Raw genomic sequence first — 18321 nt, forward strand, 5'->3', positions numbered from 1 at the left:
ACATTATGTTACAATGGTGTATGTGTTGTATTCACTGGCAAAAGCCTCTACCCCATGCAGCATTTCAGGCAGATTAAAGACAGAGTCGTTTAGTCACACTGCATCTTTCAATGTGGTGAGACAATCATTAGCACGAACTTCCTTCTTTAATGCAAGTTGTGATAACACAATCTAAAATGTAACTTCGTTTTGTCACAGAAAAGGAAGCGTTGAACAAAACTCCAAAACATCAAAACACAACACACACAAGAAATGATGAGAATTATTTCCCCTTTGTGCTAACGAAATACAAGGGACTGTTTCCGGAGTAAAGCTGCACAAAAATAATATCTCATATTTGCAGAATGGGTGGTAAAGTCCATCTGGTTTTGCTGGTATGAAGTGAAATGGAGAGGAGAAGTAGTTCCGAGGGAAGAAGTAAGGCTATACCATGCAATATAGCTCGATTTTGTTGTACGTCTCATAAATTACTTCCAGACGCATTAGCAGGGATTACAGTGACTGTTTATTTACACCACAGTGGTGCAAAATTTGTGATTCTTGGAGAGGAGATCAGTGGGCAGATAAAAATCAAAGGTACAGTACCCATCTACAGGAGCTAGCACATCAACCGACTTCTCAATCAGCCATTTTGTGAGATTATATAAACAAAAATCAGAGACAGCATGTTTTCAAGTGAAATTAAGTTTCACTTCATACCTACACAGTGGACTATTAAAAATCACCAACTTGGTTAAAGGTATTTTATGAAATATTGCACCTTCTGTTTTATGACACCTTTTTGCCTCCTCTCTTTTTTCTTTTTTATATATTTCTGCTTAATATATATGGCTGAACTACATTTTAAGTTCCATCTTAATTTTCCTGTGTCATGTTATTGCTTCTTTGAGTCTGGTTTCTCAGGTTCCTTATTTGTCCAAAGTTGGCTTTATTTGTTTTTCTCACCCATGCCCATTTATTCATCTTCTAGCTTGCATCATTTATCTATTTACCTGTTGATGCTCCTTTTCTGCCTTTACTCTTCCTTTCCTTTGCTCTTACAAATCTTTCATGCTATCAACCTTTCATGCTATCAACTGAAGAAAAAGCAGTCTAGTGAAATCTCCACTAAATTGTGCTCATGTTAAAAAGAGAAAAGTTCACTTTGCAGTTCCCTATTCTCTCAGCTTTCTAGGTAGAGTTGTCTTCCAGTCAAAACATATCTCAACCATCAAACCATATCTCAAACCAACCGTCTCAAACCATATCTCAACCTCATTTACCTCTGCCCCTTGTACAGAAAGCAGTCTGAAGTGATGTAGTAATGTCCAACTGATGTGGTAATGAGATCCTTGGTGGTGAATTCTATGGGTTCCTAAACTTTTTAGGCTTCGATAGCGCCATATGACTGCTCCTAGTTCATAATTTCTCCAGTTCATTGCCTAAGCACAGACTCCTGTGCAGAGAGAACAACCTGCTCTCAAAAACAAATGTGGTTAAATACCTCTCAACATTTCTGTGGCTCACTTAAAATTTCACTCATGTCTTCAGCAGGGGCATCTCCATAGTATGTCCGCATTAAAATAATCCTCGGAGCCATGCTGTCTGAGCAAACTATCTGTCTAATATCTCCTTTAGGCTTTTAACCAAACAAAATTCCTAATTTTGTCTCCAGAGATTTTCCAGAGCGCTCTCAAACTTTTTTCAGCTTTTAAAAGTAATCCACTTCTAAAATCTTCCCTCCATGAATAAACTTCATGAACAGCAGATTGTCATTGCGCTTGAAAACAGGAAGCAAGCACAAGAGCTTCTCCTTTAGGGACATAAAGTCCTTCCTGCCTCTCCACTTACCCCAGCTGGTCTTCTATTTCTGAAAATGAAACAGCCTTTCTGCTTTGAATGGAGTTCTCTCTTAAACTGAGTTAGATACACACACACAAAAGTTCCCTGTAAAAATTAGAACTTTTCAATAATTGCTAATTTTGACAGAAGTTGGCTTGAGAAAAAATAGAAAGGAAGCCATCTACTAATGCAAAAAACACCATTTCAGCTTTTTCAGGTTTTAATTTCCACATTACTTTTTGAAAACTTTATATTAGAAGGCCAAAGCCTAAACCAAGCAGCTTATTTTTTTCTTAAAATTAAAAGTTTAAATTTATCTGAAATTCCACTTCCATAAAAAATGTCAGAGTCAAACTCAAAATGCATGCTGAAGTTACAGAATTCCCTTTGGAAAAGAAATGTCATGGTTCTGAATGATATTTAAATCACTCTGTCATTTTTTGATCTGGTGTTCATGGTGGAATCTTGAAACATTCTATGCTAACAACATAATCTGCTCATTTTCTCAACCCAAGCTGGAGATTACTGTTCAGAATGAAGGTTACAGAAAAAAGTTATCAGTAAAAATAGCATTTTCAAATAGACACAGATACATTCTTCTGACTGGCAGAAGCTGTTTTAATTCATGTCAACTAAAGGAGCCAAGTAGGAACAAGAGTTGCACGCTGAAGAGTATAACTTTACATGAAAGGTAGCAAAATCTGTGCCTGTCTCATCTAGCGGAAGACCTCTTTTGCACTACAGCAGTCCTCTGCAACCTATTTACTCCAACTTTGCAATGCACTCTGGTATCGTGCTAGGAGACCGAATTATACCAGAGGGACCCTTTCAAAGACTGAATAGCACAAAAAAATAGAAAGCATTTTAAACATATTTCAGAAAAGCATTCTCATTTCAAATGCTTTTTTAAATTTACGTCTCACTTCTCATGAGTTCTGGAAATCTGTGCTAGTGGGACGCGGTTCTGACACAGAATTATACTGTCCTAGATATGGGGTGATGCTCTCTCTCACTCCGTTTTCCTTTTTGGACTCACATTCTCCCATGCACGTACATGCATACATAAGCATGCACAAACACACACACACACAGAGACACTACTTACACAGATTAAGTCTAGATTTGTCTTCTCTCAGGTTATCTTCACAATTATCTCTCTGCGTTTTTCTACTCTTACATTAAGACCCCATCGATCACAGATGTGTTGTCAAACAGCTTAAGTTTACTGAGTCAAACACATCTTAGAAAAGAAGAAAAAGGGGAAAAAAATTAATTCTAATGCTACAGCACTCAAAAATCTTGGCAAATTCCTTGCTCATTGTATGCAGACACAGAGAAAATCTTTGAGAGACAAAGACAACAAAACAATCTGCAAGCTGTGTGAAAGAAGTATTGAGAAGTCATCAAAACAAAACAAATAAGAAAAAAAAGATAAAAGAAAGGAAAATAAAATATTGCACACTTCTTGAGCATTCTGAGATTTAGCTCAGATTTAGAGATTTAGATAGGCTTGCTGGGTAGGATTGGATTGAAGTTCACTTTGTTTTGCAGAAAAGTGATGTTATTACTCCTTAGTCTCCAATTGTAGTCACATTTTCTCTGTCATCTTTCACACCAGTTGGCTTGTGTGGTGTATTTGTGTGGTGCTTCTAATTTCTAACCTAGCAGCCTGATTAGTATTTTAAATCATGCTGACTTCTGCTGGCAAATGTGAGCAAAAGGCTGCTTGTGAGGTAACCTTGACTATAAATAAACAAGTGAATAAATACATCCAGATTCTGTGGGAATCATCCAGGTGGGGGTGAGGATAGGGCATAGTTGTCTTTAATTAAAAACGTCCAAACTGGTTTTGCCTCATTACCAATTACTTCATAATTAGTGCTGAGTTCCTTTATTTCACTGCCTTTCCTGGTTTCATTTTGGACCCCAAAAGCTAAGAGAAGTCTTTTTCCTCATTAAAAAAAAGCTGCATAAGCATTGCTTATCATCCATGAGGATCCTCCTTTATGACACGGCAGATTCTTGTCAGAGAAGACAGTGAACTGCATGCTGGCAATATATTTTCTGAGGATACACTTTTGTTAATTTTGTTCACAATTGTACTATCATTTTACTAGGAAGCAGCAGGTGTTACAACACTATTTTTTTCACCACTGTACAAAATTCAACAAATAAAAGACAACACCATTATTTTGCAAGCTATAATGAGATTTAATTCTATATAAGATCCACTTGAATTACTTGATAGTGACCTCCAAAGTTTCTGTAGAGTTACAGCTTCTATACTGTCCTCAGCAACCATAATTGTACGGCACTTGAGCCTCAGTAAACAAATATATACATTCAAATGAGACAAAGACAAAAATTTCCCAAAGACTGCCCTGAGCTCTGAAATGTCTTTCTTCAAACAAACAAACAAACGAACAAAAACAAACAAAAAAACGATTCTCAAAACAGGCTTCATCATTCTTTTTTTCATCAAAACAGTAAGCCAGGAAAAAGAAGTTAATGTGTATTCAGCTGTTATGACCATACTCCATGTCAGTCCTAAGACAGTGCCTAGATCAGGAGGCTACAGCAAAATGTTTTCCTGATGAAGATACTTTGCGGTTTTTTGAGGGGAAGGTGGGATGGACATTTCCCTTTATTCTTAACTCCTAGATGCTACAGTGGCACACAGTATAAACATATAATTCTACTGGTGACCTTTACTTTTTTTATAGGCTAGTAAGTGATATTGATTCTCCTTTCCCTGTTAGTCTCGGGAAGGCATGGGATTTAATTTATTTGCTTTTCTGAAAGCAGATAGGACTCATGGAAATTTACACTTCCCAAAAAAATGTCCATTCTTTATCCAGACACGCAGTTCTGCTGGACACCGTTAGTGTGTGTGGCTAACCCTTAGATACTCACTTCTTCAGTGAATAAATATTCACTAAACCCTTAAATATTCGCTTCTTAAGTATTATCTTTACAGCTTAGCTTGGCACACAGATGACCTCTAACTGTTTAACCAGGCAAAAAGTAATCTAGATTGCTGATGGCAAAAATCCTCTCCAGAGTTAGATGAATTGTGACAAAGCATTTTTGCAACTTTGTTCTGCTGGTTTGTTGCAGAGAAAGAAGTATTCCTCCCTTCTTGCCATGCTATTCAGATAACCTGAAATAGTGGGAATTGTTACTACTATGTAGATAAAACTGTTATGTGTAAAGTGGTACTATGTACTATGAGAAAAAGATGCATCTAACAGGACATAATAATAACATGTGCTTTCATAAATCTGTTTTGATTACTCTGAATTTCTACTTTCCCCAATCCTTCCTATACACTGAAAAGTGACAGTAGAGATTATTCACTTCAGTTCCATTAGTCACAGGTAAATGAACATCTTCTGAATTTATAGTCAAGACAGATACTTGGCTGCAAGTTATCCGGGTGAACTTCAATCTAGAGAGGCTGAGGGTGAAGAAAAAGAGGAGCAGGAAATGATATCACTTAGGTGAACAATGCTCACTAGACCCTTTTCTTATAAGGAAAGTGAGATACATAAAAAACACCCAGCCAAAAATAGGGTAAAAATCTTCTTCTCAGTCAGCCCTCTGTCCTTGGCAAGGAGTTAAGGACCTTTTAACTGTTAAGGACCTTCTAACACTTCTAACTGTTTAGCCTGGAGAAAAGGAGGCTGAGGGGAGACCTTATTGCTCTCTGTAACTACCTGAAAGGAGGTTGTAGAGATGTGGGGGTTGGTCTCTTCTCCCAAGTAACAGGCGATAGGACAAGAGGAAACGGCCTCAAGCTGCACCAGGGGAGATTTAGACTGGACATTAGAAAAAATCTTTACACTGAAAGGGTTATTAAGCACTGGAACAGGCTGCCCAGGGAAGTGGTTGAGGCACCATCCCTGGGGGTATTTAAAAGACGGGTAGACATAGTACTTAGAGATATGGTTTAGTGATGGTTTTTGTCAGGGTCAGGTTGATGGTTGGACTAGATGATCTGAAAGGTCCCTTCCAACCTAGGCTCTAGATTGTGTTACCAAAATGTATCCTGACATCTTGAAAATTGCTTAGAAATAAAAGACTGCGAAGAACTGTTTTTTCCTCTTATATATCTTATAAGGAAGGCTCTACAGAAGCTTTCATTTGCGTCTAATCCATAAACTACAACAAATGTATTGGCCCACAGAGCTCTTAATCCCATAGAGCCTATATTCTCCTCATTCTGATCACAGGACATGAGTAAGCCATTTTCATGCAAAATAAGTGAATGCTGAAAAAACATAATTATTGTTTAAAAACAATTTTTTGCCAAATAGGCGGATAACTTTGATTGAGAGAGAAAAAAATCCCACAGAATTTTTTACTGCAATACCAAGCTAATTTTTTAAAAGCATCTTAAAAATTAGTTAGGATGAGACAAAATTTTGTATTCAGTCTGAGTTCAAATATTTGGAACATAAGCAGAAAATCAGTATGAGGAATTTTCTTTAGGTTAGTTTATCGATTAAGCCAAACTTAAGAATCACAATGGTACTTTTCATATGGCAGTTACCTACTTTTTAAGTGAACAGTTTCAACCGAGGTCATGTTATTATCAGAGAACAAAATTCAAACCAGTTTGATCACCAGAAAAACTTAATGCTCTGTTCAAAGACGTGACAATCCCTATGCATTTATTCATGCTTAACTGAAGCATGAATCTTAAGTGATAATGATTTTAGTTTTAGTCACGAGGAAGATGAGACTTTACTATTTGCTTGGGTAGGATATCACTAGATTTGTCCACCTGATACTGCTCAATTTTTTACTGAATTCAATACTGAAACCATTGTATGTGGTTTACAAGAAGTAGGTTCCTTTTTGAAATCTTCTGATTACTTGTTTGGTACCCATTTAGGTACATCTGTTATTCAAGTGACAGCCACAGATGCTGATGATGCCAACTATGGAAACAGTGCCAAAGTGGTGTACAGCATCCTCCAGGGACAGCCATATTTCTCCGTGGATCCAGAAACAGGTTAGCAATTCATTCAGTCTTACTTTTTGCAATGACAGAGACAGAATGCAGGGATCAAGATGCTTTTCACTTTAATTTAAATATTGTAATAGGCATATGGCATCATATGACTTGACAAGAAGCTGATACGCTTTTTCTTAATGGAAATTGGAATCACAATAAAAGTATGCCTTTTTTGTTAAAATAATATTATTGTAGAAGAAGAACTGCTTAGTATGAATAAGACTTCTGGAAGATGAATGTTAACCGTAGACGTCAACAGTTCGGAAAGGTTGTAGAATTTTGCAAAGGGTTCAAAGAGTCATGAAAGTATTAAAGCTTATTTTACAGCAATTTCTGGGAAATTAATCTGTTTGTCTTTAAGAAAAGAAAAAAGGAGCTAGACAATTTCAGACTATAAGGTAAAAAAAAAAAAAATCCCCAAAGGTGAATTAATTATTTCTAAAAGTTCATGGTAGATTTTTAACCATTGACAATTTTTAACTCAAGATGCTTTTTGAAACTGCACTTTGATTCCAACAGCTATTAGAACTGAAGCAAAAAGCACTAATGCTTTTAAGTTGTAAAGCATGAATGGTGAACCTTTTCACTGTTATGCAGGAAATTAGATAAGAGATAGACACAAAGAAGAAAACCTTGTGTGAACTTTGGATATCTGTAATCCAAAATTGGTGTTCAAAAACCAAACAACACTACCCTCCCTCCCCACTTCAGATACCTAATCCTAATACATGTAAAATTTAGCAGGCATTGTGTCAGTTTGTTCCTGCATGTTATCAAAGTTGTACTATTTTGAGAATCCAGAATTTAAGCACAGACATGCCCAGAATCACCGAAGTTCCTAGTCCATTGAGCATACTCAAATGATGGCTAATTTGAAACAATTTCTTTTTAAACACAGCAAGGGCATTATATCAAAAGGATGGTGAGAGTCACATGGCTACATTTTTAAAAGGGAGCACAACGATTTGCCTAGGTTTTTTCCACCTTTTGCTATCTCTCTCCTTTTTCTCTTTTCTCCAATCTCATACTCAAAACATCTTTACCAGGCACGAGCAGGGAAACAGGACCAGTACCACATGGTCATTAACTGATGACAGCAGGTGGTCAGGCAGGCACACGGTTTGGGGGAGACCTGTGCTCTCATCTTTGGTTCTGGTATTATCTTTCATTTTTATCCAATTTGGTTTTCAATGTTACATATATTAACAAGCCTAGGTACAGTAATCAGAACCTGGTAATCCTGGATCAGACATAAATGCCACCAGCACTAGACTACAGAGGTTTTGTTTTCTTTGTTTCACTCTCTCTCTAGGAGTCTCTAGGAGTAGGAGTTTTCCAGGGTTGCTTTATTTCTTTTGCATAAAAATATAGCTTCCGTACCAAGCTGGGCTTGTAATGAGAGCCGCCTTCTGAGATAGGAAAGGCAGGGGTGTGAATTCTCCAAGCAAAAAGGGATGCTGTATTTAAATTCTCCAACTTCACAAGAGAAAGCTCTCATCACTTTAACCTTACAAAGCCACCACCCTTGTAAATACAAAAAAGAAAAAAAAAAAAAAAAGCTCTGCCTGTGTGTGTCCACTTTAATGAAAAGGTCTTTAGGGGTCTAGATCCCAGGAGGATTTACATCACTTCTCCACTCAGGCTATGGGATTTTTGGTTTTCTCACCTGAGGTCCCTACTCTTTTTGTGTGCTGTACGAAAGTCTGAGATATTTAAATTACATTTATGAAATTCTTGAAATCGGACACCTAAAAATAATCTTCCAACACTAATTTTACAGTCTTGTCCAATTCTTTCATTAGCTATAACCTTAGCTGACTTACACTGGCCATCACTGGGCATTAAAATCTGTGATCTACTACAATCCAAAAGAATTAATCCAGGGCATGTTAGAGTTTGGCCTTGTGCTATAATACCAAAACCTCACCAGGGCTGGAGACTATAAAATGCATTAAAATTATAACTGGGGATAGTAGCCAAAAAATTTCATTAATTCAAAAAATATATTTTTGTCATTGAAAGAATAATTAAATTAGTTTAGCACATCACAAACAATGAATAATGTCTCTGCTATGTTTATTTATCTTTTTTCTTAAATTAATATGATATCAGCCATAGGTTGAAAGTTTTATTGCAGTATATCTAGTTTTGATTGCTAGGGATTAACATCTACACAGTACATTTTACATTAATCCATTTAAAAACTGAGATTAAAGTGGGTGGTGCTTCTTCTCCTTCACCTCTCTGTCTTTCTTTTTTCCTCTCTTCTCCAAGGCATAATCAAGACTGCTTTACCAGACATGAGTAGAGAAAACAGGGAACAGTATCAAGTGGTCATCCAGGCCAAAGACATGGGAGGCCAGATGGGAGGACTATCAGGGACCACCACTGTGAACATCACGCTGACTGATGTCAATGACAATCCACCTCGCTTCCCTCAGAGTATGGAGCATCTAACAGTTCTGTTGTTTTTCAAAGAACAGAATTTTTCTAAATTCAGCCATTTCAGTGTCACCAACTGGGATCTTCTTTTTTTCTCTTTTTTTTTTTTTTGGTATAAATACTGGCCCACTCCTGTGTCTGTTTATATAGCAGCATTACTAAGGCAAATAATCTCTGACTCCGTTTTTTTGATAGAAAAATATTTCTTGGAGTGATAAACTTTCCATCCTTACTTTGCATACAGGAATGTGAGCTGTAACAATAACGTAGGGTAACTGCAGGGACTTGAAAGTTTTTAGAGGAATTTAATTATAAAATCTAGGGTTCAGTTTTTGGAGACACTTTTCATTCCATGTGTTTAGGCAAGCAAATACATCAGCAAATTTTCCAGTGTACCACCTTGCACAGGCAGAGTTGGTCAGGTGGTGTACTCTGCTGGAACTCTAAGCATCTGGCTTAGGTACTTGTAATCTGTGTTCGGTTCTTAATGTTGAACGATTTTGATAATCTAGACCAGTTTGACACAATTAAGTTTCTTAAAATTTCTCTGTAGAATAAAAAATTGAAAACAACAGAAAGATGCACAATACAGACGGCTTCACAGCAGCATTCTACAGATCCTTTCATCATAGGCCACTGATTTAAATCCAGTCCCGAATTTTTATAATCAGTGTCTGATAACTGTTTGATAGGCTGTGAATAGAAGAAATTTACAGCCTCAGTTCAGCGCCTATTGGAAAAATGTCCACATTATAAAATTTGAATTGCTTGTTGGCACTGATTAGGGACCTGACTGGCTCTTTTTACAGATTCACCAAGGACTGAACAAACAGAGCTGATTTAGAAAACACTCTCCTGGGCCTGAAGAAACTTGAAAAGCACTTCAGTGCCATGGCAATAAGTACACTCAGAATAGTATAAACAGGTCAACCTAGAACATACTTTAAAAAATATTATAAAACTCTGACAGTGAGGGAGAAAGGATTCTTGAAATTGCATATTTTTTTTTTATTTCTATTTATGGTAACAGATTGCTTTTTTTAAAAATGGGGAGGGGAAGTGCTGCAGTCCTCATAAATAAAATATAATTTGAATTCACATTCAGAATTTACCTGCTGAGAATCACCTTCACATAACAAACTTGAACAGCAATTTTTAACCAACCTTCCTGTTTGACTTCAGGAGGGGATACTGCTTAAACGCGTATAAAATGATATAGCCCATAATATTTCGGCAAATAGGAATTCTTGAACCTAAATTAGCATGCAGTGCAGCACGCTGCATTGTAAACTTTGTTGGTGAATTAAATTAAATTAAATCAAAAAAATAAAGAGTGAAGAATGCATAGGACTGCAAAATAACTTAGGGGTTTCAGTCTCTTTAGCCTTTTTTCCTTTTGATGTTCTTTCAAAATTAGCTGATGCCTGAAGTCTATAGAAGTTCTGAATATTTCAATAAGCTTTGTGTTTGGTAATTGTAGAGAAATGTACACAATCTGATGCCTCAAACAATATTCTCTGTAGCTTTCTACTTTGAACATCACTGAAACACATTGGATGGGCTATAGAAGACCTGCTGTGGGATATATTCAATGGTGCAATTTTCATTTTGCTGATGACCCTTCCCTCTCATTTTCTTTCTCCTCAGCAGGTTGGTTTTCAACACTTCCTAGAAAATCAAACATAGGGAGACATCTGGAGGTTTTGATTTCTTCTTAGGTAGTTATAAAGAGGGGAATACCTTCAAAGAACTCTCTGGTTCTGGAAGTCTGCTCCTTCCAAAAACAATTTTTTTCCATTTTCTCTTATGTGAGGCAACAATAGATGAAAATGTGGCCCAAAGCAGAGAGTGAATTGCAAATGCAACCAACAGGAGTTAATGTCAAGGTATTGAAGAACTAAAGACTGATTTCTCAGAGGGACAGAAGAAAGGAAAATGGCAGAGTGCACTGTGAAGTACTGGTTGTTCAAATTGCATTAAGAAGGAAAATATTTTATGTTTTATTTTGTTTTCTGAAAGGAATCACAGACAGTTAAAAGACATAGGCCTAAACTGAATTTAAAGGGCACCATAATGAAAACCTTACACATTTTGAATTCAGCTGTACTCTAAACCAAATTAGTCATCTCGCATGCCGAAAATGTTTAGCACTCACACAGCACCACAAAAAAAAAAGGAATGCTTTCAGATGCAAAAGCACTCAAGGGAGTTATTTATTCTGGATGAAGTCATAAGTAGCATGATTAAATCTGGTCTTACAGTATTTCTGGCTCACCTTCCAAACCCTTGAATTTGAACAAGCCTTCAAACTTGTGGTTTAGCTGCCAGGAATCCTAACTTTCATCCCATTTTCAGCCTCGTTTAAGGGAATAATATGCATTTTAGTCTGTGTGGATTGCAGCCAAGCAGTCTACTGCTGATTTTTCACTTACAACACTGAATTTGCAACAGTAAATATAATTTAGCATCAAGCATTAGCTTCCATTTTGTTACACATCTATATAAATATAAGGTATTTACAGTGACACTCTTTTGTACTTAGTCTGTACAACTGGGGATAGAAACTCAGCACTCAGATGTTTGGTATATTCCTTTACTCAAGAGGAACCTTCAGGACCCTTTAAGTGTCTTAAAAGAAGGCAAAGGACATGTGAGTATAGGAAATAGGCTAGCTGTAAGAAAGATAATTGACTGTACTTCACTACAAGTCAATACATTTATACAGGTTCTTATTGGGCCCTTCAAATAAGGATCGTGCATTTTATCAGGTGCTAATTTTGTCAGACTCCTAAGGTATTTTTCCAATGCTACTACTTCACTCAGTAAATTAATATTAATTTACATGAGAAAACAGATCAAAAGAAACATCAGATTCTGCAATGTCATGTGTTAAATGTTGAATATATCGGATTATTTTTTTTACACTTTCTTGATAGCAAATAACTGAAAATACTGATTTAGAAACATTTGTGTCTTTCTAGTGATGAAAGGTCTTCATTGTGTAGTTCTGACTGGTCAAAAAAGCCATCTGATTAATACTTTTTCTGCAACAGCATGTCTTTATAATTAGATTTCTGTTGCAAATATTGTCAGAAAACACATATAAATTCACTTTTCATACACATAGGCAAGATTAAAATGTCTGTAATCAGAATTATTTCTATTAAACCCTGATTATAAAAACATTAAATGAAACCAACCATTGAAAGAGCACAAAAAGTATGTGCAGAGTAAATTAAAGAAAGTCATAATGTATCTGCATTTCATTTAAATATAGCAATTAACATGAACATGCATCCAACTGCTCTTTACCATGACTCTTTAGTATGTATTACCAATAATGGATGAATGAATTACTTTCACACAGAACACCTACAAATCCTGAATATATTTTTCAAAAGAATAAATAAATAAAAAAGCGCTATTCTAATTTAATCTCTTTCCAAGATCCACACTGGTTTCTACAATTCTTGAGCCTTGAGAAAACAAACCAAAATCCCCTACAACTTCTAAATATATCTGGGAACATTTATAGCAAGCTGAGGAAAAAAATTATTATTCTGTTAAATAATCAAGGTTAGAGCTGGTGCCTTATTGTTAAGCTTCTCTATTCCTTATAGCTAAAGAACAAAAAAAAAAAAAAAGGCATTAAAAGCACAGTACTAAGTGGCTTTGAAGAATCACTCGAAATTTTTGTGACAGTTTGTCAATCAACTCCAAACCCTTTTTTAAAGTTTAGCGTGATGACTAACAACATTTTTCTAAGAGTGTTTCAAACTTCAAGTTACTTAAAAATCCAGGTGAAATTGAAGATGTTTGTTATTCAAGAAGAACAAAGCTTCTCAAAATAATAAATGCTTGATTTCACTCTTCCAGGCACCTACCAGTTCAGCTCTCCTGAGTCTGCACCACCTGGGACTCCTCTTGGCAGAATTAAAGCCAATGACCCCGATGTGGGTGAAAATGCAGAGATTGAGTATAGCATCTCCAATGGGGATGGATCAGACATGTTTGATATCGTCACTGACAAGGACACACAGGAAGGGATTATAACTGTCAAAAAGGTTTATTTTTTCTCCCTCTTTTTTATATGTACTTAGCTCTCCAGGTGTTACGGTTATTTTTCTTTTTTCAAGGGGAAGGGAGGGTAGATCTCACAAGGGGTCAGGCTGCCAAGGAGTTGTTGTATTAGTTTTGTTCTTCACTTTCTCCAGCAGATATCTGTTATTTTCAGGTCTCGAGGGAAATTTACTGGCATGTCACTTCACATAAAGCAATATTTCGGTGGCTGCTGTCTGTTCAATATATATACTCTCACACACAGTACTTTTGAATTACGTCTGTGAAAACCTGGAGGTGTTCAGTTGACAGGGGGGTTTGTCAGCTGAATGCTGCAGTAAGGCTCATAAGGGGTGGAGGCTCACCTGAAGTTTGATGAACTTACACCTCCAAGGCTAAACTGTCCCTTTCTCATCTGTCCAACAGTCAAGTTTCTTGTACCTAAAATCTGTCTTGGTTTAAGTCCAACCTTGGAGAAACTTAAGTTGTCACATATTATGTCAATGGAAGTCTGAAGAGCAAAGATGTGGTCAGAAATTTAACTCAAAATACCATCCTTGACAGATTTATTCGTTGCTTTTTAGTGTTCAGACTGTTAAACTCTGAATACAATTTTTGGTTCTATTCTTACCGAACATACTAGTAACAATTAATTATTATCTACATATATATATAAAATATAGATCTATACACATATATTTGGAAACATATGTATATTCATGTATGTGCATGCATTTATATGTGTGCACATATGTATGTATATATACAGATGCATATATGGATATGCATAATATAAATGTCAGTCACATAGATTGGAAATCAGACTTCGTAGTTTTCCTTTTCACTCTTGAACATGGAGGCCAGGGACACGTTTGGGTTTCTCCTGATGAAAAATAGGCAAGGGTAGATGGTAATGGAGGAGGAATAAACAAAAAGGAAATAGAACAGAGAACATTTAAGAGCTGGGATAATTGTTCTTGTTCCTACCAATGAGAAGAGACAAGTAAGACCTTCAGCAACTCCTTCGTGTGGATTGAGTCCAACTTCCCTGTTTCTTTCTTTCTGTTTTTCTGTACATTGACTCCTCCTGGTTTTCCAGGAATCTCAACAAGTAGTAGGCAGAGGGATCATAATTGCTTTGCTGATATATAATACTCCTTATTTTCATATACCTAGAACAAGCCCTAATATACTTCATATTTTCTATGATGCATTAAATTTTAGAGCTTTGGCTCCTAAAAATACCTGTATTTCTAATTTAACCTTATAAAACCGACTCGCATTTCTTGTAAAGTGACACCATTTTCTTTATTATTATTATTGTTGCTGTTATTATTACTATTGTCATTGTTGTTGTTGCTGCTGCTGCTGATGTTATTGTTATTATTATTGTTATTATTATTGTTATTATTTGCTCCACAGCATCTGGATTTTGAAAACAAGATGTTATACACCTTAAGAGTGGAAGCAACCAACACTCATCCTGATCCTCGTTTTCTTCAGCTGGGGCCATTCAAAGACACGGCTTTGGTCAAAATTTCCGTGGAAGATATAGACGAACCTCCAGTGTTCAGCAGACCCTGGTATTTAATAGAGGTAGATGAAGATGCCAAGGAAGGAAGCATTATTGGGCAGGTTGTAGCCCAAGATCCAGATATAACAAAGAATGCAATAAAGTAAGCTATTCCACAATATAAAATGCTTTAGATGTGGGTTAAGCCTCATGCACAAAGTCTGATGAAAGTGCAATGTAATAGGGGGCCACTTGAGTAATTAAGCCCATAAGGGATACTGAAAAGTGTCAAGGAGAGAAATATCTATGGGAGCTTGTGAAGGCAAACACAGTTAACCATGTATGCTATACTTCTGAAGAACAGCCTATAGGTACCAGGTAAAAAGAAAGGAGAGGTCAGCATTTAACTAGCATTATGTTATAGTATTTTCACCAAACTGTTCATAAGATTATGCTTTTATACCACGTTTCCAATAGCAAATTTATGTAAAATACTCAAAATATTGTATTTCTGTGCTCCCTGCTTGTTGATAGCAGCCAGCCTTCTCTACCATCATAATTCCCTAGACATAACACTGTCTACCATGTTCCATAGCTTAGCTATTTAATGATATTAAATAAGAAATGATTGTGAGAAAGTTAGAACAATTAGAGGTAAAAGTTCAGTGCTGTGAAATTGCTGTAATTCTTAGCTGTCTGCTATTATTATCTGCAGTGACAAACACAGCACTGAAATTTGTGTATTTACCATACAACTGATTAGGAAATCTGTTTTCTGCATTTTTGAACAAGCCTGTTACGTCCTGCAGCAGTACGGTTTGGGGTAGGAGGTGTGTGAGGAGAAAGAAAATAAAATATTTTTAAGTAAGCTATGTATAAAATCTCAGTTTAACCTGATAGTGACTGGTAACCACTGGACTAATTAAAAAACACCTGTAAACCAAGTTTTTCATTGCTGGGAAAGAACACAACAAAAGCAAGTGTCATAAAATAAGATTTTAAGAACTTTCATCTTAAACAACAACTAATCCAAAGCTTTTTCTGGTGATTTTGATGGTCCTTGTGACATCTCTCCTCTCCTCACGAAAGGCCCACTGCCCACTGTGTGGCCGCCTCCAGTTAAATACGTCTTGTTTCCCTAAACAGTTCTTAAGTAAGGAGTTCTTAAGAATGACTGGAGCCTTTATAGGAGTTTGGTTTTGAGCCATTTTACATTTTAAGCCATTCTGCACAGTCAGAACCACACGAACATAAAAATTAGACGCCCAACACAAGAAGGACACAGGCCTGTTGGAGAGGGTACAGAGGAGGGTCATGAAGATGATCAGAGAGCTGGAGCACCTCTGCCATGAAGACAGACTAAGAGAGTTGGGGTTGTTCAGCCTGGAGAAGACAAGGCTCTAGGGAGACATTATAGCAGCTTTCTAGTACCTGAAGGGCAACTACCAGAAAGCTGGAGAGGGACATGTAGTGATAGGACGAGGGGTAACGGTTTTAAACTGAAAGAGGGTAGATTTGGATTGGATATCAGGAAGAAATTTTTCACTATGAGGGTGGTGAGACACTGGAACAGGTTGCCCAGGGAAGCTGTGGATGCCCCATCCCTGGAAGTGTTCAAGGCCAGGCTGGATGGGGCTTTGAGCAGCCTGGTCTAGTGGGAGGTGTCCCTGCCCATGTCAGGGGGGTCTTTGATGGTCCCTTTGAGGTCCCTTCCAACCTAAACAATTCTATGATTCTATCTCAAAAATATCTTTTTGTAAATTGATACTTAATTGTGTCTGCAATATCTGTCCTTTGATGACTGAGTTTTCCAATAAACAATTAATTTGCAAATTATTATCTAAGAATATCCACTTTTAGTTGTTATTCAAGCATTCATTTTACAAGTTAAAATGTAACTTCAAATATCAATCTAAAAAACTGCTTACATAAATAGTTCGCTCTTCATCCCACTCACTAGTCTTAAAAAAATATTTCTCAGTGTTTGTAACATACTGCACTCCTCAGGCAGCTACATGAAAGCTTAGGTTAATTGTAAAGAAAACATTCTTGATTAACTACAGTTAAAATTAGAAAAGTTTTAGAAGTGTCTGTGAGCTAAACTAGAGAATGTAACAGGAGATAGTTATGCTCAGTTATACTGTATCTTGACAGATATTCTGTGGATCGACACACTGACCTTGACAGAATATTCAACATCTATTCAGGAAATGGATCCTTATTCATCTCAAAGCCACTTGACCGGGAAGAAACTCCCTGGCACAACATCACTGTCATAGCAACTGAAATCAGTAAGTTGGAGATCATTTATCTCTGAAGAACATTAGAACTGAGAAAAGACTGAAATTCTACAGTATCTATGATTTATCTTGTTTCATTATTTTTGCCCTTATTCAGATATGATCAATAGACAGAGTATCTTTAAATGCACTTCTAAAAGTTCAATTTACTACTTTAGGATTATCTTTTCCCATATTTGAAAAGATAATTTGGAATTCTCAAGCTCAACAAAACCCTGTGCAGTGTACATTAGACAAGTTAACTGGTTCCCTCAGAATTCCCAGCAAATAATTTTGTGCAGGTGTGATGCACTGGCTTTATCCTAAGCTAAGTCTTTGGGAAAATCTTTGGAAAAAAAAGATGTTCATGACAGAAAAATTGTCAGAACGACCACTGTAAACAGGGGAAGAAATTACGCTTTACCTCAACTGCTTTAACTGTCTCAGGAAATGGCTTCATTCGAAGCCAAGATTAGGGGAAATTCTTTCCCCTCCGTGTCTGAAACAAACCCGGGCCCTAAGTCATTCACCTGGATTCTTTACTATTCTGTTGGACCTTTTAGATCTGGGTGTCTCTTGCCTGCTTTTTCTTTCCAGCTGACAGTCATCAGAGGGGAAACAGAGACACTGATTCTAGGGAACAATTTTTTTCCCTTCCTTCATTTTCCCTATAAATTCCCCAGGAGTCTACGGGCTTAACCGTCTGTGAGTCAGGTATTATGGAGAGATGACTTGTACCTGCATTTTCAGAAAGACTGATACTTTTTCCTCATAAATGCTTTTTCATTTTTTGGTCAAATATGGTCTCAGTTTTCAATAGATGTTCTGCAAGATTCATCTGCAGTGATAACTTGAGCTTGGAGGTCAAGTTTGTGAAGACCAATTTATGATAACATCTACATATCTCCTTTTTTAGTTTTGGCTTTTACATTTTGGGAAGAAAGGACAACTTTGGGTTGGTTTGGGTTTTTTGTGTGTGGTGGTGTTGACTGACACTGTTTAAACACTATACTGATTCGAAGAAGTAAATGTTCTTGTCAGCTCGACCTCAGAAAACAGTTTTGCAATGAATCATTTACTGCACTGATGTATGAAATACAAGTCAATAATAACTCAGTGACCTGTTTTTAATGCAAATCATTTTAAGTATAAGTTGTATTATTTCAAAATATATATGCTATAATAGA

General features: G+C 36.6%; 1 protein-coding gene across 2 annotated transcripts in view; it reads left to right on the top strand.

Annotated features, from left to right (window-relative positions):
- Positions 1-18321, top strand: part of CDH9 (cadherin 9) — a 100098-nt gene that overhangs the window by 67800 nt on the left and 13977 nt on the right. The window contains exons 4-8 of one of the 2 annotated variants that reach the window (XM_074576147.1): positions 6719-6838; positions 9116-9283; positions 13160-13347; positions 14765-15018; positions 17010-17146. In XM_074576147.1, coding sequence (XP_074432248.1) covers positions 6719-6838; positions 9116-9283; positions 13160-13347; positions 14765-15018; positions 17010-17146 — 867 coding nt within the window. The remainder of the gene's footprint in view (positions 1-6718; positions 6839-9115; positions 9284-13159; positions 13348-14764; positions 15019-17009; positions 17147-18321) is intronic. The other variant, XM_074576148.1, reaches the window with a different exon arrangement.

The sequence above is a fragment of the Larus michahellis genome, chromosome 2 (assembly GCF_964199755.1).
Source record: "Larus michahellis chromosome 2, bLarMic1.1, whole genome shotgun sequence".
NCBI classification, from domain to species: domain Eukaryota; kingdom Metazoa; phylum Chordata; class Aves; order Charadriiformes; family Laridae; genus Larus; species Larus michahellis.